This window comes from Phyllobates terribilis, unplaced genomic scaffold (genome assembly GCF_046119375.1).
Source record: "Phyllobates terribilis strain yellow unplaced genomic scaffold, ASM4611937v1 Scaffold_13__5_contigs__length_258822181, whole genome shotgun sequence".
Taxonomy (NCBI): domain Eukaryota; kingdom Metazoa; phylum Chordata; class Amphibia; order Anura; family Dendrobatidae; genus Phyllobates; species Phyllobates terribilis.
This window is the reverse complement of record NW_027362773.1, coordinates 209950266-209974188: the sequence shown is the minus strand read 5'-3', so window position 1 is coordinate 209974188 and position 23923 is coordinate 209950266. Positions and strand designations below refer to the sequence as shown.

At 44.0% G+C, this 23923-nt stretch overlaps 1 protein-coding gene across 3 annotated transcripts in view; it reads right to left on the bottom strand.

Annotated features, from left to right (window-relative positions):
* Positions 1–23722, bottom strand: part of CDH15 (cadherin 15) — a 36888-nt gene extending 13166 nt beyond the window's left edge. For 2 of the 3 annotated variants that reach the window (XM_073659183.1, XM_073659185.1), the window contains exons 1-8: positions 10460–10578; positions 5410–5568; positions 4974–5129; positions 4750–4894; positions 4454–4614; positions 4253–4381; positions 3739–3924; positions 623–876 (exon numbers count right to left, since the gene is read on the bottom strand). In XM_073659183.1, coding sequence (XP_073515284.1) covers positions 623–876; positions 3739–3924; positions 4253–4381; positions 4454–4614; positions 4750–4894; positions 4974–5129; positions 5410–5568; positions 10460–10552 — 1283 coding nt within the window. In that variant the 5' untranslated portion in view covers positions 10553–10578. Of the gene's footprint in view, positions 1–622; positions 877–3738; positions 3925–4252; positions 4382–4453; positions 4615–4749; positions 4895–4973; positions 5130–5409; positions 5569–10459; positions 10579–23583 lie in introns of those variants that run through there. The other variant, XM_073659184.1, reaches the window with a different exon arrangement.
* Positions 23723–23923: the final 201 nt, after the last annotated feature.

Below are 23923 nucleotides of genomic sequence, written 5' to 3'. Positions count from 1 at the left end.
GCAGGGGTGCCAATACTTTTGGCCAGCACTGTAACTCCCAAAGTGATAGGATTAGGCAGGTTTGCCATTCAGGATCCAGGGAAAGTTGATGCCATTTCTCCATACAAATAACTATATTCATTCATTTTCTAACTCGGGGATTTTTACTAACAGGTGATGCATGTAGGGCTTGTTGCCTACTTTTTTTTGCAACTTCCATATGGAAACAAATTTGCAAGAAACAACAGAAGAGTCTACAAAGATTCTGAACAACTTTTTTTTCTCCATAAGAAAACGATGAAATCACCTTAAGCCTTAAAGGGGTATTTCCATCTCGGTAAGTGATGTCATATCGCTACGATGCTGGCGGTCAGGTATCGGCGTCCCTGGCACGTATTCTATTAGTATAGAGTAAGCAGCTCTCAATGGCGAAGTGAGAGGCACCAGATATCCCTTTAAATAATGAACGTGGTCACATAGTGCTGTTTTTGGGAGAAAGCAGCCATGTTTTTCCAATATATTGGACACTACTCTGCTGTACACAACCGTCTCTCTTCACCAAGTATAATGGGATTCCTCGCTCTCTAGTGTAGGAGGGAATATGGCGATGAGCACAGACGTCACATTACAAATGTCATCTCACCGGATGTCCTGGGACAGACTGACATCTGGATCCTTTGCAGTAAAGATGCCAATAACACTGCCAGGGTTAATCCTTTCCTTCACTCTCACCATCATGGGGTTCTCCGTAAAGACGGGGGGTTCGTTTAGGTTTTTTACGATGACCTTTATCCGGGCTCGAGAGCGGGAGGCGCGGGGGACGAAGGGGAGAAGCGGAGCTTCGTTCTCAGCAAACACCGTCAGGTTATGCATGGCGATTGCTTCGTGATCCAGAGGCTGGAGGACACAGAGAATTATTTATTCTGTTTTGTTTTTTTTACATCTTCTATTATAATATTAAGTAACTCCAGATCAGATAAATAAAGCAGACTTACTCTACTCACACCCAAAGCTGCATTTAACATTCTACTGGCTGAAACATCACTTTTAGCTTACGTGAGCTCCCATAATGCATGGAGATTTCATCCAAAACACAGACTAACAATCATTACATCTCCATTTTTTTTTCTACTTAAATGTAAATATTTTTTATTTCCTTTTTCAATTTAGTTTCATTAAACATTTTGCACCATTTGTCTCTTAAGGGATCCTTGTTTTCCTGCACATCCAACATTAATTAATGTGGTCTGAGAGAAGTTAAAAAATAAGTTAAAAAAAAGAAACCTCCCCCATTGGACTGCCAGAACTAGCTTGCTGATGGACTCTCAGTTAACTCATTCTGCAGCCAGAATATATAATATTATAATATAATTAATATATATATATATAATATTTTATTTATATTAACTAAATACATAAATATAAAAGTGACATGTAGGGTAGTACATGAACCTGTTTCACAAGCTGTGAGTTTCCACATTAGCATTTCAGTGCTCTTCGGAAAATGTGAAGACTCATCTCTTGTGAATCAAGATTTGGGAATGTTCTCAGATTTTGGGTTTCTATATTTTGTACTTCAGTCCTGGTATTTGATCATCATAAACATTATACATGCCAAATAATTTCGATTTTTAAACCTCCCAAATTGTGCCCATCCCTAAAGCTGTGTAGAGGGGACTGATCCTGATACCAGAAAACTGTCTCAACTCTTCTGGGTAATTATAATGCAGACAGCGCCACCTGGAGGCTATGATAGGGTACTACTATACTAATTAATAAATATAAATATATATATATATACAGTACAGACCAAAAGTTTGGACACACCTTCTCATTCAAAGATTTTTCTGTACTTTCCTGACTATGAAAATTGTACATTCACACTGAAGGCATCAAAACTATGAATTAACACATGTGGAATTATATACTTAACAAAAAAGTGTGAAACAACTGAAAATAGGTCTTATATTCTAGGTTCTTCAAAGTAGCCACCTTTTGCTTTGATGACTGCTTTGCACACTCTTGGCATTCTCTTGATGAGCTTCAAGAGGTAGTCACCGGAAATGGTTTTCACTTCACAGGTGTGCCCTGTCAGGTTTAATAAATGGGATTTCTTGCCTTATAAATGGGGTTGGGACCATCAGTTGTGTTGTGCAGAAGTCAGGTGGATACACAGCTGATAGTCCTACTGAATAGACTGTTAGCTACTTTTTTCTTGCCATAATACAAATTCTAAGTAAAGAAAAATGAGTGACCATCATTACTTTAAGAAATGAAGGTCAGTCAGTGCGAAAAATTGGGAAAACTTTGAAAGTGTCCCCAAGTGCAGTTGCAAAAACCATCAAGCACTACAAAGAAACTGGCTCACATGAGGACCGCCCCAGGAAAGGAAGACCAAGAGTCACCTCTGCTTCTGAGGATAAGATTATCCGAGTCACCAGCCTCAGAAATCACACGTTAACAGCAGCTCAGATTAGAGACCAGGTCAATGCCACACAGAGTTCTAGCAGCAGAGACATCTCTACAGCAACTGTTAAGAGGAGACTTTGTGCAGCAGGCCTTCATGGTAAAATAGCTGCCATGAAACCACTGCTAAGGATAGGCAACAAGAGAATGCCCCCTTTTCATCAGTGCAAATGTAGGTGTGAAAAGCTCATTATACAGATCTGTGCTCTCCCATGCTTCACGGTGGGAACCAGGCATGTAGAGTCCATCTGTTCACCTTTTCTGCGTCACACAAAGACACTGTGGTTGGAACCAAAGATCTCAAATTTGGACTCATCAGACCAAAGCACAGATTTCCACTGGTCTAATGTCCATTCCTTGTGTTCTTTAGCCCAAACAAGTCTCTTCTGCTTGTTGCCTGTCCTTAGCAGTGGTTTCCTAGCAGCTATTTTACCATGAAGTCCTGCTGCACAAAGTCTCCTCTTAACAGTTGTTGTATAGATGTGTCTGCTGCTAGAACTCTATGTGGCATTGACCTGGTCTCTAATCTGAGCTGCTGTTAACCTGCGATTTCTGAGGCTGGTGACTCGGATAAACTTATCCTCAGAAGCAGAGGTGACTCTTGGTCTTCCTTTCCTGGGGCGGTCCTCATGTGAGCCAGTTTCTTTGTAGCGCTTGATGGTTTTTACAACTGCACTTGAGGACACTTTCAAAGTTTTCCCAATTTTTCGCACTGACTGACCTTCATTTCTTAAAGTAATGATGGCCACTCGTTTTTCTTTACTTAGAATTTGTATTATGGCAAGAAAAAAGCAGCTAACAGTCTATTCAATAGGACTATCAGCTGTGTATCCACCTGACTTTTGCACAACACAACTGATGGTCCCAACCCCATTTATAAGGCAAGAAATCCCACTTATTAAACCTGACAGGGCACACCTGTGAAGTGAAAACCATTTCTGGTGACTACCTCTTGAAGCTCATCAAGAGAATGCCAAGAGTGTGCAAAGCAGTCATCAAAGCAAAAGGTGGCTACTTTGAAGAACCTAGAATATAAGACATATTTTCAGTTGTTTCACACTTTTTTGTTAAGTATATAATTCCACATGTGTTAATTCATAGTTTTGATGCCTTCAGTGTGAATGTACAATTTTCAAAGTCATGAAAATACAGAAAAATGTTTAAATGAGAAGGTGTGTCCACACTTTTGGTCTGTAATATATATATATATATATATATATATATTATATATATATATATAATTTATTTTCTTACTACAATTTCATCTACCAGTGATGCAGGTATTGTGTTTACCTTGACAAGGGACAAAATTCCCTCATTGGTCTGCGTGTCTGTGCGAATAGAGAATGCACCTTGGGGGTCTCCGTTGATGATTGAATATTTGACCATCCAGTTTGGGGAGCCGCGGAGATCTCTGTCTGTCACGCTCACTCTGCCGACATCTAAGCCGCTGCTCTCCTCTGGGACGTCCATTACAAACTACAACAATGAAAGATGAGAGAATAAAAAAATATACAACATTATTATTATTATACGGGAGACAGAGCGGCCAAACACAAAATATGTCGGAGAATCCTGCCAATCAGCTAATGTATATGGGGATCTCCCCGACTGTTCACTATGGCACGTGTTGGGGTGCAATCAAGAAGGTTGGATTTCGGCATGTCTGATCCTTTTATGTGCTTGGACGCACACAGATTATACCAAGGGATCCCTCAGTGGGTTCTCTATAAGCAAAAAAACTAAGCATATAATCCAATCTCCAAGGATTATCAAGGACTAGGACACCTGTGATCTGCTACTTTACCTCTTCCTGGGTGAAGAGAGGTGCGTTATCATTGAGGTCACCTATGGATATGACTGCACTGGCCGTGCTGGATAACCCGTCTCCCATCATATCGGCCACCTGTACAGTGAGGTTGTAGGATGCCACCAACTGTAGGGACAGAGACACTATTTAATATTTCATTAATATCCCATCATACCTGTAATCTGGAGGTGGCTTTACCTCTCTGTCCAGCCCCACTTGGACGGTCCTGATTTCTCCAGTGTCCTGGTGAATACTGAACATCTCTGGACTGTCCTGGTGGATGATGGAATATTTCAGCAGAGCGTTGTCTGTGTTGGCATCATCTGCATCGGTGGCGATCACCCTCATTACCAGAGTTCCTAAAGGGGGGAAATAAATAAGATGGTCACAGTCTATTGGTTATTATAAGGGTCCCGGAAAATAAGGAGGACCGTGCACCTACTGAACCTATATCAGTGCAGTACAAATATTGCACGCAGATAAATCCACATTACCCGGAATTGCGTTCTCCAGTACATATCCTTTGAAGAGAGCCTGCGAGAACGCCGGACGGTTGTCATTTTGATCCAGAACGACGATCTCTAAATCAGTGGGGTCTTCGAGGGGAGCTCCATCGCTGTCCAGTGCGAAAGCCCGGAGCTAAGGAGGAGGAGAAAGGGGCGATGAAGCCACATCTGCATGCTATGTACGGATATAAAGACATTGCTGAACGATGTACCTTGAAGCGATCAATCTTCTCACGATCCAGCACCGCGTTCAGATACACAATTCCAGTTGTTTTATTGATGGTGAAGATTCCTCTGGGCTCCTCGTCTACCCCTGGCCCTTTGATGCTGTATATAACGCTGCTCTGGTATTGCTTATCTGACTTAATCTGCAAGAAGGAATCACACAAAGAATCACTGTACAGATGGAGCTCTTTTCTATATATTATTTGCACTGGATTTAGTGGCGAATTTATATCAACTTCTGTGCCATGTAATTCCACTTGTGTACAACAGAGGGCGGCATTCACCTTGTACCCAGTAAACCATATATAAAAAATGGCTTTCTTATTAGTAAATGGGTCAGTGACACTGGATTCAGGATTTTGGGGCATAAATAACACCTATTGGGCGGGAATATTTGTGCACATAAACGCATTGCTTCCTTACCTGCACTACTTGTGAGGGGATGCTTTTAAGGTTCTCCGAGACTGAAATTGTAGGAATGACCCAGGCTCTTTTAGACCTTTGTATCCCACTGATCGCCTTAAACAGCTGGTGCCAGGGGTGCAGGACGCTGACGTCTTCATCTTGGCTTGCGCTGGCGACCTGCAGAGGAAGGTGGACATTGCCGGGTTATATGACATTATTACAGGGCATTCAGTTCACGTTCAAGCCCATTATCAGAATGGAGGCCTCATACCAAAGATTAAAAAGGATCCCTTATTATGGTGCCTGGTTTGCCCACCAAGGTCAGAAGTTCCCAACCCTTTCCCCTCCAGACCCCTGATGAACGTAGCATGAACCCGCCATTATCAGGCGACCATCTAATGTGTGAAAGAAGGATCAGGCTGCTGGATTTCATCATGTCAATCTTTTGTTCTAACAGGAGATAAGTCACCACCAGAGATGTCTAGAAAACGCTTTCTCCCCTCTCCGCATTACAATGCATGTGTATAGTGGGATGTATGGAATAGACCTTGGACGAATGAGCTCCATTGTAGGGGCTGAACAATTAGCATTGGGCGCCTTGTTCTTAACAAGGGCCCTATGGTATCTGAATGATTTGCCCCATTCAGATGAGGAGGGGCACAGAGAAAGTGGCTATAAATATTAATAATAAAGCCGCCTCCTCGTGTCACGACTAATTACACACTGCACTCTATTACTATGTCTGTTCCTTCGCACTACTCCCCATGGAGTCTGGATGTCTTTGGTTACCACGTGAGGACACCCGGGCACTGCCAGTCACTGCCTCCGACACCAGCTGCTGAAGCCGCAGGTGTCACAACACCAGTACCAAGAGGTCTACCGGGAACACCTGGGGGGCTTCATTCTAGAGGGCTCACATACAGGATCCCGGGAATGTACAGAGCGGAGCTGATCCCACAAAGACAAGTGTGAAAGAACAGGTGCGGCCGACAAAGCACCAGAGAAACCTTACAAGTCGTCATATCAGCATGGCTGCGATTCCTCACATCAATGAGACCTATATCAAAATGCCCTGTCGCAGTCGTGGCACATCTTTGGGAAGCCACACACAGGCCTGATTACTGCCACACCTGTTCTCTATCAAGAAATCACTTAAATAGGACCTGCCAGACATAGTGAAGTAGACCAAAAGATCATCAAAAGCTAGACATCATGCTGCTATCCAAAGAAATTCAGGAACAAATGAGAAATAATGTAATTGAGATCTATCAGTCTGGAAAAGGTTATAAAGCCATTTATAAAGCTTTGGGACTCCAGCGAACCACAGTGAGAGCCATTATCCACAAACGGTAAAAACATGGAGCAGTGGTGAAGCTTCCCAGAAGTGGCCGGCCAAAATGACCCCAAGAGCGCAGCAACGACTCATCCACGAGGTCACAAAAGACCCCACAACAACATCCAAAGAGCTGCAGGCCTCACTTGCCTCAGTTAAGGTCACTGTTCATGACTCCACCATAAGAAAGAGACTAGGCAAAAATGGCATGCATGGCAGAGCTCCAAGATGAAAACCACTACTGAGCAAAAAGAACATAAAGGCTCGTCACAGTTTTGCCAGAAAAAATCTTGATGATCGGCAAGATTTTTGGGAGAATACTCTGTGGACTGACGAGACAAAAGTTGAACTTTTTGAAGGTGTATGCCCCATTACATCTGGCGTAGAAGTAACAGCATTTCAAAAAAGGATCATCATACCAACAATAAAATAAGGTGGTGGTAGTGTGATGGTCTGGGGCGGTTTTCCTTCTTCAGGATCTGGAAGACTTGCTGTGGTAAATGGAACCATGAATTCTGCTGTCTACCAAAAAATCCTGAAGGAGAATGTCCGGCCATCTGTTCATGACTTCAAGCTGAAGCTCACTTGGGTTATGCAGCAGGACAATAATCCAAAACACACCAGCAAGTCCACCTCTGAATGGCTTAAGAAAAACAAAATTAAGACTTTGGAGTGGCCTAGTCAAAGTCCTGACCTTAGTCCGATTGCAATGCTGTGGCATGACCTTAAAAAGGCGGTTCATCCTCAGAAATGTGGCTGATTTACAACAATTTTGCAAAGATTAGCAGCCAAAATTCCTCCAGAGCGGTGTAAAAGACTCATTGCCTAACAGGAGCTCTATGGAACGCTCGCTCCGTCTGCAACAAACTTTCCTACATACATGATCTTTTCATAACTAACAAACTTTCCTTCCTCGGCATCATCGAAACCTGGCTCACCCCATCTGACACTGCCTCTCCAGCTGCACTTACGTACGGTGGATGCCACCTTTCCCACACCCCCCGCCCCTTTGGCAAGCATGGGGGAGGGGTAGTTTTCCTCCTATCAGATAACTGCTCCTTCACCCAAATCCCACTGCCACCCTCCATTACTCTCCCCTCTCTTGAGGTGCACTGTGTGCACATCTACTCCCCCTCCAACCTCCAACTGGACATCATCTACCATCTCCCAGGACCAGCCACCACCTTCTTAAACCATTTCACCACCTGGCTACTTCATTTGCTTTCCGCTGACATCCCCACTATCATCATGGGTGACTTCAACATCTCCATCGACACTTCCCTCTCAGCTGCCTCTAAGCTTCTATCCCTCACTTCCTCTTTCGGCCTTACTCAATGGTCTTCCGCAGCTACTCACAAAGATGGCCACACTCTGGACTTCATCTTCACCCTCCTCTGTTCCCTATCTAACCTCCCCAACTCACCTCTCCCTCTCTCTGACCACAACCTACTTACATTCTCTACCCTCTCCTCTCCAAGGCTACAATCCCCACTCCACAAACTTCCATACCCTCACAGAAATCTTTAACACCTTGACCTACACTCACTCTCTGAATCCCTCCTCCCTCTTGCAGACATCAGTTCCATACATGACGCAGTTGTTGCTGCCGTTTTATATAACACCACAACAGCTGTAGCTCTCAATTTGGTCTCCCCCCCCTCACCCATACCAAAGCTCGCAAAATCAACAGGCAACCCTGGCACACCAACCTGACTAAAGAACTGAGGCGGGCCTCCAGGGTTGCTGAGCGTAGATGGAAAAGGTCCCACTCCAATGAGCACTTCATCGCATTCAAACAGTCCCTCGCTACTTTCAAGTCCACATTCACTGCAGCAAAACAAACCTACTTCTCATCTCTCATATCCTTCCTGTCTCACAACCCTAAACAGCTATTCAACACTTTCAATTCTCTCCTCCATCCCCTAACGCCTCCTCCCTCTCCTCTAATCTCTGCTGAAGACTTTGACACCGTCAGACAAAGCTTTTGCCTAAAGTCCCCCCAGCCCCTCCTCACACCTACTCAATCCTCCTCCTCCTCCAAAACCAGCTTCTCCACCATTACGAAAGATCAACTTTCCTCCTTACTCTCCAAATCATACCTCACCACCTGTGAACTTGACCCAATCCCGTCCCACCTCATCCCCAACCTTACCACTATCTTCATCCCAACGCTAACCCACCTTTTCAACCTGTCACTAACAACTGGTGTCTTCCCCTCATGCTTCAAACATGCCTCAATCACACCTATCCTCAAAAAGCCCTCCCTTGACCCATCTTCTTTTTCTAGCTATCGCCCCATATCACTCCTCCCCTATGCCTCAAAACTACTGGAAAAACATGTTTCCAACACTTTCCACTTTCTGCCGACTCCAGATCAAAATATCTCCCGGATCCGCACATTTCTCAACCACGAATCAGAAAAAACACTAGTGCACGCCCTCATCATCTCCGCCTCGACTACTGTAACCTTCTGCTCTGCGGCCTCCCTTCTAACACTCTCGCACCCATAGGCGGATTATAATGAGGGCAATCTGGGCTACCGGCCCGGGCCCCGGGGGGGTCCATGGCCAGATTGCCCTCATTATAATATGTGCGGCGCCGCGGCACATACCGGTAGTCAGAGGCAGGGGGCCCCCGGACCGCTCCCCCAGCAGCGGCGCACTACCGCTGCTTCTTCTTCGGCCAGCACTGCACCTGTTAACTTCCCTGTGTGCTGGCCCGGCCGCGACACAGCTAGGAGACACAGCCCTGTGCGCGGCCGTGTCTGCTAGTGTGACGTCACGCAGTGAGCGCCCTGCACTGCTACTTACCACCAGAGAGGAGCGGGACGACGGGAGCCGGGGGATGGGGAGTGTGTGTGTGTGTGTGTGTGTGTGTGTGTGTGTGTGTGTGTGTGTGTGTGTGTGTGTGTGTGCAGATATCATTGTGTGAGGTCTGTTTATATGTATTTTTGTGTTTGAAATGTGTTTATGCCGTGTATGTATGTATATGTTTGTGTGTGTGTGACTGCGTGCGGCCTCCCGCTGTCTCTGGGGGGGCGCCGTGCGGCCTCCTGCTGTCTCTGGGGGGGGCACCGAGTGGCCTCCCGCTGTATCTGGGGGGCGCCGTGCGGCCTCCCGCTGTGTATAGATGGCGCCATGCGGCCCCCTGCTGTGTATAGAGGCACCGTGCGGCCCCCTGCTGTGTGTAGATGGCTACGTGCGGCCTCCTGCTGTGTGTAGATGGCTACGTGCGGCCTCCTGCTGTGTATGGGAGGATTGCGGCAGCTCATATTGTGTGTAGGGTCTCATACTGTATATAGGGGATGTCAGTATACTTAATTGTGCTCAATATTAAGTCATACAATTAATGTAAAAAAAAATATTATAATTAATATATTAATATTGTGCCAAATTAATTTCACGTGAACTATCACATGATCTATCACAGGGGATCATGTAACGTGATACATCAGGGGTGTGAGGGGGGGGGGGGGAGGGCCCGTGCCTTCTAAACTGCCCGGCGCCCTTGCTACTCTTAATCCACCCCTGCTCGCACCCCTTCAATCTATCCTAAACTCTGTTGCCCGACTAATCCACCTGTCCCCCCGCTATTCCCCGGCCTCTCCTCTCTGTCAATCTCTTCACTGGCTCCCCATTGCCCAGAGACTCCAGTTCAAAACCCTAACCATGGCATGTAAAGCCATCCACAACCTGTCTCCTCCTTATATCTGTGACCTAGTCTCCCGATACATACCTCCACGCAACCTCTGATCCTCACAAGATCTCCTTCTCTACTCCCCTCGTATCTCCTCTTCCCACAATCGCATACAAGGTTTCTCCCGTGCATCCCCCCTACTCTGGAACTCTCCACCCCAAAGCATCAGACTCTCGCCTACCATGGAAACCTTCAAAAGGAACCTGAAGACCCACCTCTTCCGACAAGCCTACAACCTGCAGTAACCCTCGCTCCACCATATCGCTGCACGACCAGCTCTACCCTCACCTACCGTATCCTCACCCATCCCTTGTAGATTGTGAGTCCTCGCAGGCAGGGTCCTCGCTCCTCCTGTACCAGTCGTCGTCACGTTTTGTTAAAGATCATTGTAATTGTTTTTGTATGTATACCCCTTTTTTCACATGTAAAGCGCCATGGAATAAATAGCGCTGTAATAATATATAATAATTGCCAGTTATCACAAATACTTGATTGCAGTTGTTGCTGCTAAGGGCGGCCCAACTAGTTATTAGGTTTAGGGGGCAATCACTTTTTCACACAGGGCCCTGTAGGTTTGGGTTTCTTTTTCCCTTAATAATAAAGACCTTCATTTATAAACTGCATTTTGTGTTACTTGTATTATCTTTGTCTAATATTTACATTTATTTTGTGATCTGAAACATTTAAGTGCTACAATCATGCAAAAGAATAAGAAATCAGGAAGGGGGGGGGGGGGGGGGACACTTTCACACAACTGTAAGTTGATCATGTATATTAAATTAGTTTTCCCAAAATTAAAAATGAGCCCCAATGCGCATCATAGGAGATAACTTGCTGATCGCTTGGGGGTCCGAACGCTGGAACATAGGGCACCGGAGGCCGAAGGACAGGGCTAAGCCCCATCGTAAGTCCTCATGTTCTGCCTACAATCCATTCATTGTCTATAGAGCTACTGGAGAAAGCTAAGTACAGCGTCAGCTATTTACAACAGTCCCATAGACAATGAATGGAGCAGAAGTCGAGCATGAGCACTTACTCTCTACTCTTGGCAGACCTGCAGAGCCTTGTCCTTGGTGCGCCAATGCTCCATTCTCAGGATTGTTTGGGGTTCCAGAAATCGTATCCCTGGCGATCTGCTGTCCTATGTGTAAACCCCTTTAAGACATAAGAATTTTGTGTATGTTGGAGTGTATGGATATGGCATGTATAGTATCTGGTATTGTAGCTCATCAGCATTAGTGGAGCTAAACTGCAATACCAGACACAAACTGTGGACAGGAATGGCGCTAGCTCCTGAAGATACCAGCCATATTTTTCTAATCCTAGGAAAAGGCCTTGTACACAAATATTTCCTCTAACAGGACCATTACTGCATACCCTGCGATGGCATAGGACAGGTGTGGACCCACGTGGGGGCCCTTATAATGCCCCTTACAGATGGGACCTCCCTATCAACTCTGAGTCGGTGTCATGCTGTAAAGTGACAAGCCCCATCATCTCTACTACTACTCGCATCGGTAAAGCATTGCTGGAACTATTAGTTCTACAACTCCTTAGTTATGGATTACCTCCATATAGCTAGCTATCTATATTTTAACTCTTGCACTGCCAGTATTCAATATATCAATGGCTCCCGTGCCCGCTCGGTCAATAACACATTGAGTAATTTGTCCCTGCTTTCAGGATATCCAAACAGCTGCTGTCTGCCAGAAAAGCCAAATGGTGCCTGTCACAGAGGGGTCAGCAATTAACGAAAAGCCATCTGTCGAGGTTACCCACCCTCCGCCGAGCTGGACACTCATTACCGTCGCCAGAAGCCATTTAATTATGTAACAAATACAATGTAATGAGACTGATTGTTGCACGTGAGGCGGCGAACAGTAATGGCGGCATTAGTGTGGAGACACAATCATATGAACCCCCTTTTCCTAGATCGTGGAGGTCAACCTTTGGAGAAGTTTTTTTTTTTTCTTTCCTGGAGAATTTTGGAAGAGTTTTTTTTTCCAGAAGTTGTTTTTTTTTGCAGCCTTTTGATTGCACAGTGTCTAGTTTGGTCCAGATTCCATCAGGATCCACTTCAAATAAGTGACATTCACATTTTTTTAACCAGGTATTTTAATTAATTAATTTAGAGAGGAAAAAAAATGTTAAAATAACTGAACATATGAACAGTAAAGTCGATTTCCCAAAGAAATGAATGGAGTTTTTCAAGAAATTTTTAAGTGATTTGTAAGTAGGATTTTGGAGAGGAAAAGCTGCAAAATAAAAGCTTAATGTGAACATGGCGTAGCAGGAAATCTGATTTGGATAAAGGGTCTTCAGTCTTTTAGGTTTTATTCATTACCTGCTTATTTATCAAGATACTTTTCTTGTGGTATTTGTTGATGTTTTTCATTCTTCAAAATGGCGCACATGGTTATTGAATTTTGTACAAAATAAAAACAATTTGTTTTACCTTTTTTTTACGACTTAAGTTAAAATGATACAAAATTTGTACCACACAAAAAAAAAAGAATCAGCATGTATATAAAATTACTCACGGCGGGAAATGGAGTATTTTTGAGCAAAAATTGCACAACTTTTTAAAAATCATAATTGATGAATCAGACAAAGATGTCTGGAAATCCCAAAAACAATGACGAACATAAAAAAAAAAGGAAAACACAAAAAACAGTTTTTAAAAAGGCACAAGTTAAAAGAAAAATAAGGAGCAAAAACAGGTGAAAAATGCCAAAAAATAGAAAAGTGAAAGGTACAAATGCAATAATGAATGAAGCCCTGAGTGTATTGTGGTGTCCAATATACAATACACAGACCATAAGGGGGTAAATTCCTATATCTATATATCCTATATTATATTATATTAGATTGCTTGCTGCTGATTAAAAGGACCTATCACTATCAGATCGGTAGAGAGATCAGTGATCAGTTGTTAGAAGCACTAGATGTGAACACAGCTCTAAAATAGCTGATTATAGGGGCGCCAGGTGTCGGCCTCCCACCAATCTGGTATCGATGACCTATCCTGAGCTGTGGAAAACCCCTTTAAGTAATGCAACAGTGTCAGGAATATAGGAATGGGTTGAACAGTGCGATTTGTGCTACCTAATGTGATGCCAACATTTCCCATATATATTTGTATTTATGAGGCCCAATGCAAAATCTATTATAGGGCCCCCACCTGAGTTATAGCAACATCAATGTTGGCATACCCTGAAGCCCATGGGCCCCAAAATATCCGGGGTCTTTAATAGTATTGCTCTTCTCATATGGGGCACCCTACGATCTAGGTGCGACTACAACTTCTGCACCCACTAAAGTTACGCCACTGCCCAGTATAAAAGACAGGGGTCTTCCATGCAACCGATATATGATGCAAAACCCCCAAAATTCTATGTACCCAGCTTGGTGTATTACATTTCCTCCACATCTGCTGATACGATGGACACGTTTGCCGTCAGCTATGTAATATAAACTTCTCCCCCCATAAAACGTGCGGAGGAGAAAATACAGATGACGCCGTTTGTTTCTCCGCTGTATGGCGCAACATTTAACCCTTCGCCCACCGAACAGGTGTGAAAGCAGTAATGTATAACCCCCCACCCATCTTCCCTGCCGAGTGCAGTAACTATACAGCTGCCCAGAAAACAAATGTGGGATTAACTCGAGTATGGTTTTCCCCCAGGGCCCAGAAAGTACCAGCTGCTGCCCCTGCCCCCCTGGATTTCAAGGGCGGCATCACATTACAGACGCCCGAGGAATTTACCTCATTCCTACACAAAATTGGGAATGAGGCAGACCCTGCACCTACTGTCTGACTTAGGGATTTATGTCCCCTTTCCTACACATGGTGAACTCACGTCCCACCCGAACCTCATATCTTTATCCCTGTATTGATATTCCCCGGAAATGCATACAAAAGATGGAAGATATAGAAAGAAATAAGGAAAAAGTGAAGTGTTGACACTAGCAACCAATGCGCAGAGGAAAACTTGAGCTGCTTTCCCTAGCAACCAATCAGATTCCAGCTTACATTTCTCCAAAGCAGATTATTACATGAAAGCAGAGATGTGATTGGTTGCTACTGGCAACGGCTGTAGGCCTAAGGATCTAAGTTAGTTAAAAAAAACAACAGGGCCACCATTACAGCTTACAGTACAGTACAGCTACAGTTATTCAAGAAACCTAAATAGCAACTCTGATTAGTTTTACATATCTACTCAGGGATCTGGGTGAAATGAGTGCAATATTCTCAATAATGGGAAAAAATACTGATCGAATACTGATAGTGGGGCCGTGGCCTTACCCAGACTCCCAAACTAAGGGGGCACAAACGGTCTGGCCCATATGATGAGACCATTGCCATTAAAAACAGAAAAAAAACTGACTAGCACATCCAAACTAGTGTGTACAGGTGCAAGCAAAGACAACCAAGTCAATAAATCTAAGAAAAAATAGCCGCACCCTGAAATGCAAAAAACGATGAATTTAGAAAATTAGAACTGCATTACTGCCATAAATGCGTGAACGCTATACTATGTAAATATGAAATATTGAAAAAAATGGAACTGCAATATTGCTTCAGAAAAAAAATACAGAAAAAATTAAAGGTACTTTGCACATAAATTGGCCAATTCATGGGGTCCAATAACCTTCATTTTTTCAGGATTTTTTCTGTAGCAATATAATATTGCAGTTCAATTTTTTCAATATTTCATATTTATAGCATTGACATATTTTCTATGGCAGTAATGAAGTTCCATTTTTCTAAATTTATTGTCTTTAGCATTTCAGAGTGCGGCTATTTTTACTTTAATGATATTAACGAGATCCTTGATATTTGAGGAGTGCTATTGGAAAACTCCTAGAAAAAAACTCAGTGTGAATATAGCCTAAGAGGTCATAGATTTCAACTTGGTCAATCAGCTGAGGTCTTCTTGTTGGGTAAACAGGGCGCCAACTAGGTTGCGTCTTGACAAGTCCAACTAAGACTATATAAGCAATTATTAAAGAAGACCATTGAGGACTTAATTCTAAAAATTTGATTGCACATGAATCACTTTTTTACTTAAGATAGTAATGGTGATATTAGCTAAGGGGGCAGAGAATTGTAAAAACATGGCAGCTGTCTACAAGAAATGAGCAAGAAGATGGCAAGTCTGGAAGCCTGGAGGATCTATACTGGAGCACACACGGCCATCACAAGTATTTAAGTCAAACCCAAATTTTGGCAGACCCATTAGCTACCAGGCTCCTGGCTCTTGGGACGTGTTCAGTCATAGGGCAGAGGAATGTAGGATTTGACTGTCTTTAAAGGGTTATTCCCCCCAAAAATGAAGTTATCCCATATTCATAGTATAGGGGCTAACTTGCTGATTGATGGAGGTTCGACTCCTGGGACCCCGAGGGAGCCAGAAATTGGGACTATGGAACCCCAAGAATGGGGTTCTGCAGTCCCGTCCTGAAATTAGCAGAGGTGCACACATCCACTCCATTCATCATCTATGGGGCTGACAAGTACTGCTCTGCGCTACTTCTGCTAGACCCATAGACAATGAATGGAGCAGAGGCCGAGCATGTGCACATATGCTCCACTCAGAAAAGGGCTGAAGAGCCCCAACCTTGGGATTCCAAAAGACCAGATCCTGGCATCCCTGGGGAGAACCTCCTGCGATCATCAGCACATTATCCCCTATCCTGTGACTAGGGGACAACTCAACTTTTTGGGAAGAACTCTTTAGCCATTTTAATCTTCCAACTTCGTCACAAAGCATATTCCTGATATCAAGTTGCCAAAAATATTCTAATTCAGCCATTTCTTAGTTATATTATTTTTTTTTTAAAAGTTGTGTGACAACCAATAGGACCACCAGTAAAAACTTACAAGGGATGCCCCAGCTTTGATCCATCTCTTGACCCTAAAAGGTGAGCATTTATATTAGTCTCTTTTGGAAAATGGCAAAGAAGAAAGAGTAATGACCAAGAAATAATAAGCAGCATTCAAAAGACGCATGAAGGACATCTGGTTAATTGTTTGGCCTCTAAAATTGGTCCAACATAGAATGGGATAGAAAAATGACAGAACTCCAGCCCTTATGGGTCGGTGATTACACTGGGAACTTGACACACGGTTACCGCATTTTAATCTCTATCCACAAGTAGCAGAACATTTATCACACGTAGATTGAAGCATCCTGCGGAGACGCATCTTACAATCTTACATTGTCCTTTAATATGACTATAGCCATCCTCCCTTCCACTATCCCTGGCGGGGCACACATGCAGGGACGGGCAGGCGGCACTGGCAATCTGATTAGCTGCTAACTTCATTTTTCCCAAGGTTGGTGCCAAGACTTGCAATAAGGTCTAACTTCTAATAAACAACTCTCATGAGGTTGTGTGCGCTGTCTGGGAATGTGTGCAGCTTGTGGACCAGAGGAAAAACTGCTGCGTTTTGCAGTACCAGGATTTTGCATGAGATTTACAAAAAAGAGCCACAGCCTAAATTGAATCGCACAGCATGTGATTTTTTTTCCTATGGATGTCACTGCAATGCAAAGTGTGAAATGTCCAGCTTACCCGCACCATTATCCGCATTGGTAAATTCAGTTGCAGAATTTGCAATGGGATTAACATGGTTGTGCCTGCAGATAATTTACAATGAGCGTAGATGAGATTTGGTAAAATCTCAACCACAATGCTGGTGTTGAGTTTCTATCCTTAAAATTCTGTACAGAAAATTTTCAGTGTATTAGTCCCATGTGAACACACCTGGAGGATAAAAAAGCTGCCTAGATGTTTAGCTTTTGGAAAAATCTCATGACACTTGTGAAAGTCGAATGTGTCGTAAAAGGGATTACATTTACACTTGAGCAACGAAGTACTGCTATACAGAGTAATCAGTAACCTTGCGATTGCAAGCCATCATGGTGACCATGCATGGATGTAATGCATCATGGTGACCATGCATGGATGTAATGCATCATGGTGACCATGCATGGATGTAATGCATCATGGTGACCATGCATGGATGTAATGCATCATGGTGACCATGCATGGATGTAATGCATCATGGTGACCAAGCATGGATGTAATGCATCATGGTGACCAAGCATGGATGTAATGCATCATGGTGACCAAGCATGGATGTAATGCATCATGGTGACCAAGCATGGATGTAATGCATCATGGTGACCAAGCATGGATGTAATGCATCATGGTGACCAAGCATGGATGTAATGCATCATGGTGACCATGCATGGATGTAATGCATCATGGTGACCATGCATGGATGTAATGCATCATGGTGACCATGCATGGATGTAATGCATCATTCATGGTGACCATGCATGGATGTAATGCATCATTCATGGTGACCATGCATGGATGTAATGCATCATTCATGGTGACCATGCATGGATGTAATGCATCATTCATGGTGACCATGCATGGATGTAATGCATCATTCATGGTGACCATGCATGGATGTAATGCATCATTCATGGTGACCATGCATGGATGTAATGCATCATTCATGGTGACCATGCATGGATGTAATGCATCATTCATGGTGACCATGCATGGATGTAATGCATCATTCATGATGACCATGCATGGATGTAATGCATCATTCATGGTGACCATGCATGGATGTAATGCATCATTCATGGTGACCATGCATGGATGTAATGCATCATTCATGGTGACCATGCATGGATGTAATGCATCATTCATGGTGACCATGCATGGATGTAATGCATCATTCATGGTGACCATGCATGGATGTAATGCATCATTCATGGTGACCATGCATGGATGTAATGCATCATTCATGGTGACCATGCATGGATGTAATGCATCATTCATGGTGACCATGCATGGATGTAATGCATCATTCATGGTGACCATGCATGGATGTAATGCATCATTCATGGTGACCATGCATGGATGTAATGCATCATGGTGACCATGCATGGATGTAATGCATCATGGTGACCATGCATGGATGTAATGCATCATTGGTGGCCATGCATGGATGTAATGCATCAAGGTGACCATGCATGGATATAATGCATCATGGTGACCATGCATGGATGTAATGCATATTCTGCCACCTGGGCACTGTAGGCACTCTGTAAGCGGGTGGATGCAATTCTCATCTAAGCTCTTGTAGAGTATTACAAATATGTCCAGCTGTTCGCCCATGATATTTCCAGGACATGGTAGGGAGGCAGAGAGTTACAGTCATGAGCGGAACAATGTAGGGATGGGGCTTGTGGTGTATCATAAACCAGAACTTTATTTAGGTGCTGATGTAGGATCCAGTCACTGACTCCTGTCCCTTTTATAGAATAGCAGATCACGGTATCTGTGTATGGGAATGCACTAATACAGGGACTGAAGACTCAAAAAATGAAATACTAAAGCAAATGTTAGAATAATCTCAACTTTGCAATTAAGCATTAGACCTATGACATAGCAACCCTATTAAAAAAAATATATATATAAATGACATACAGCTTACCCCCCTATAGGATGTCTTATTAACAACGCCCGACTTGGCAGCAACCTAAAATACCTCCCCCGTACCTAAATCCATGTAAAAGCTCTACATGGACTACAACACGCCACATATAACCTTATATATAATCTGTAGAACATACAGCCAGGCCATATGTGATCGTTTCCCATACATTCCCATGACCATGTGTCTAAGTCATCCTCTCTGTGACCCAGATATATGAGGCATCCACACCATGGCTAAATGAAGAAACATTTGGTCCTCGCTGAGTCACAGATACAAGACATTCCTGACATTTCATGGCTGTCACAGATTCCTCTGCCGTGTCCTTATGGTCGGTGGGTCAGATTGGAAAAACAGTGGCACGTAGGGTGCGGTCACACGTCCGTATTTTAGGTTCATGTTTCGTTTTGAAATGGAAGGATAGAGCCGCATGTGACACTATTTTTACCCGTCAAAATGATTGATGCCGATACAGACCCCATTAAAAGCCCTCTTCGCCATTAACGTGCACACTGGAGCGTTATTTTATTGGTTCAGCAGGAGATAAGTGGCCAAATCCTCCCAAGTATTTTCTTACTTCTGTTCTGAGATGGCACCAAGTATCTGGTAGCCGTTCCCTCTAATTTACACCGCTGAATTTTAAAGGCATGATGGGATGATGACTTGGGCTGGAGCTACACCGCCATACAGGTTGCATGGTCAAAGATCACTTTCTGTCGCTGCAACATAATGCAAGTGAATGGGGTCACATTGCAACTCATCTGCAACAAGCAAGTTGCAAAAAGTCAGAATCTGTTGAAATTTTGCCACCTGCTTGTCGCGGTCCATGCATGTTGCAAATGCGACCCCATTGCTGGCACTATCTGCAATGGACTTGGACAAACAAAAGCTGGTAAGGGTTACGGAGAGCCGGCTGCAGTGCACGGGCACCGCTGCCTCCTAGTCGGTGGTAGAGCCGGGGGCAGAGGGACCATTGTGTGAGGTGTTCTCCCAAGTGTGCTCTAGTGTTGGTAATCACCGTCCCCATTGGGGTTCACAATCTACATTACCTATCAGTATGACTTTGGAGTGTTGGAGAAAACCGGAGAATCCAAAGGAAACCCACGCAAACACGTGGAGAACATACAAACTGTTTTGAACCTGAAAGGTTACAGTGCTAACCACCGAGCCACCTATTATTGAATATATCTGGAAAATATGGAGGCTCTAGACCTGATGTGTTGGGACAGACTGCAGATGAAGAGATGACCTGCAGAGAGAGACGTAGGTGGAAAGGTAGATTTTTATCCACAAGAGGACCTTTGTGAAAGCCAGTGTCAAAAAGGTATGGAGTTGTGGGAAGACTGGAGGCCAAACCTACGGGTGTTGCAGGGTGCCACGGGGAGCTATGGGCAGGTGGAAAAAAGGAAGCTCCCCGCCAGCACAGCTAGGGCTTGACTTTATGTAGGCTGGAGACAAAGCTGCAGGAGAGATCCCCAAATATATAGAAATTAAATAATAAATGGAAATATGGATTTACAGACAAAAGAAAACCCCTTTGCCCAGACCCGATTTCAACCTATGATGTATACCAGCCATTATCTTTGAGAAGACCACCACTATAGAAGACCACTTTTCTTCACTTTATATAGTAATAGTTGTCACCCTGAACGTCCTACACATTATAAAAGCGTCACGACCCTGCACCCACAAGACCAGACGGTGGCCATCAACGAAGCAAAAACTATCATATTGTCCTGGAAGACCCCTAATCCCGAGACATCTGTGTAGCCTCCTTCATGGAGATATAATGCTCAGAGGCTTTGATCTTCTATATGGCACGTAGTCCTCGCTGTTGGACAATGCTGGGAAATACCGGATATCCATTACCACTACTGACAGACAACAGAGAACAGCAGCTCCTATCTTTTCCCCAGAGGCGACTTTTATGTCTGGGTTTGCAATTGACCGACCAGTCTGGTTTATTACGATGCACCATTTTCCAAGAAGCCGATAAGCTACTGGGTCCAGAGGGTTTGGATTTATCCCGGGCATTGCACAACCAGTATGCCCACTAACCCACTGGCCATCGCTCAGGTGCTTATCTCGCGGCTTCCTCCATCCGTCAGCCCCTGGGACCATTTAATAGCCCATCTGTTGCTCATAAGCCAATTCCCGCCACCCCAGAGTCTGGTCCTGTATCTTTTCTAGCAATTATTTCTTCCCTCTGCATTTTCTATAATTCGCCTTTAATCACGGGAATAAAAGACATTTCATCATTCCGTTGATTTTAACTGTACGAGGGCTGGGAGCACGTGCTGGGTCTTCGTCTGCTGATTATATAATCACGAGGAGCCTGTATCATTAATCTCCCCCGACAGATAAAAGCTCACATACATATGTTTCAGTTCACAGGCTGCTGTGAGAGATAGCGAAATTATCATAAAGATTGCCATTAATCAAAGCGCTACGGCAAGGGGTGGAGACGTACGTCGCCAAGGTGTTATTTATTCCGGCGCTGTCTCTTTAACTGGAGAATTATAATGACACAGTCTGATATGTGCTGAGAAATTATTATGGGGGACATCTGGATATAATGAAAGCGATGCTATAGCTGTCACTAACACACATTTATATATCCATTTATCAGGGTGCACCCGTACTAATATGTATGCAAAATTCAAGTAATGTCCCGATCATGTGCAAATGAGTCGCTGCAAGAGAGAGTGCGCCGATACCCTGTGACGAGGTAAGCGTCGCCTCCGGCAGCAGCTTACCCAATACAAACTTTGCATTCAATATTAAATAGATCTCTTAGACCGGATGAGGCTGGTGTACTTACTTTAAAATTCACAACAGAATTGAGCAAGAAGTTTTCCTGTCTGAGATTAAAATGAGTTTTTTAGCCAAACTCAAAAATGCTAATTTTTAACATCAGGATTACGCAGAGTTTTCAAAGTAAGTATACCAGCCTCATCAATTTGAATAGATCTATTTAAAGGCCCCCCCCTCAATAAAAAATCAGGTTCTTTATTGCTAATCACTGAGACACCCAGCAATCCCGAGATCAAGGCACTGCAGCCCTGTCCTGAATGAAGCGGAGGTGCACATGCTCGGCCTCCATTCCAATGATTTCCATGGCACTGCAGAACGCAGCGCTTGGCAATTTCCAGCAGTCCGATGGACAATGACTGCGATGGCCACCTGCGCTCCATTCAGGACACCTGATCTCGGTATCACTGGGGGTCCCAATCGTTGGACAGCTAGGGATCAAAAAATTATCCTCTATCCTATGGATAAGGGATAACTTGATTTTTTTTGGGGGGGATAGCCCTTTAATAATGTATGCAGCTTATATGGTGAGATATGAAAACAGATCCTCTTTAGAAAACGCAAGAGATGAAAACAAAATGTATATTAAAAAGTTGCAGAACTTTTCATTATATAATGAGTATGAATACTGGGGGGAAAAACTTTTAACAGGGAACCCCTACTTAGGTGGGAGTCACACACCGGACACTCAAGGTGATGTCCTGACCAGCAGCGATTCACCTGACCCCAATTCAACAGCCTCATAGGCACAGGGGTGGCTAAGTTCAGGTGAGGAGATCTGCGGCCAGTCCGGACCTAGGTGTGAATGGTCACATAAAGTAAATAAATATCACTTCCACCATCACATATAAAGCCGGACATTCCCAATCTAGTACAGTTATTCGGTCACTTCTATACATTTTTCCCCTTTAATTCTTTTCAATAAATAGTATACAAAGTGCTGAGTTAAAAGGGAATGCCACCTACAGTCCCAATCTCACGCACATGCTTTATCTGTGTTTATAACGGACAGAACACGTACCCATTATAGTCTACGGAGATTCACATGGCTGTATTTTTTTTTCTCGCTAAGTGTCCACAAAAAAACCAAAACACAGTTTATTCGCCCATTCAAATCAATGGGTCCATAAAAAAAAAACCAAACACATGGATAAAAAAATAAATAGTAGAAGAAGCTTAATATTTTTTGTCGTGCTTGAGAAAAACGGACCAAAAATGGGATTAAAATTGGATCCAGCGAACATAAAAAATGATTTGCAGTTATACCAATGGTACTGCCCTTTCTAAGCACCGCCATTGCTGGGGTCTGCTCTCCCATCAGGTTAACTATCTTGTGCCCCATACAGGGGTGGACATATCATTGGTGCAACCTGTGCACAGGGGCCCGAGAGCCAAAAGGGGCCCATTTCTACCCGCAAAGCAGGTGGAATTTTGCATTATGATGAGCTATTGGCCAATATACTGTTTTATTCACAGTGGCCCTCTTCTGTCTGTGTCCACCACTGGCCCCATATACATATAGGGTCATCACCAAAGCCGGCTAATATATTTAAAGGGAAACTTATACTTAAATAGTTTCCCTTTTTAATGAAAGTTGGGGGGTAAAATCTGTGCCCTTGTACCCTACGGACTCGGGCCATGTCCTGTGCTGAGCCCCCAACCCAATTGAGCATATCCTGAGTGTAAACTTCAGAGATCATCTTAATAGGATTTAAGTTTTCCCCCAATTTGGGAAGCAATCCTATTACTGCAATTCTTTCTCCGGAGACTTATTGTGAGGCCATACAGGTGTGCACAGAGCCCTACGCTGTCGGAGAGGGTCTCTTACCTGCCCGCAGGTGGACACCAGGCAGCACATGGCCAGGAGTATCCGTCTTTCCATCCTGCTTGGAATGAAGTTGTCTCTGTGGGAAAAGGGCGAGGGTCTGTGTGCTCCTGGCTGTGTCACGGATCCCTTTCCCGGGGTGACTGACAGCACAAGTGTTGAGTTGTAACTTTACTCCACTTCGGTGGGGTGGGAGGGGGAATCACTGGGGTGTCGGGGGTGTACGCTGTACAGGGGGGGTTGAATGGGGTCTGCAGCTGTGCCCATTACAGACTCTGCTCTGTTTCAAGGTCACTTCCCGGCTCTCGGACCCCTGTATTCTTGGGGGGAACGTATGTGCAAT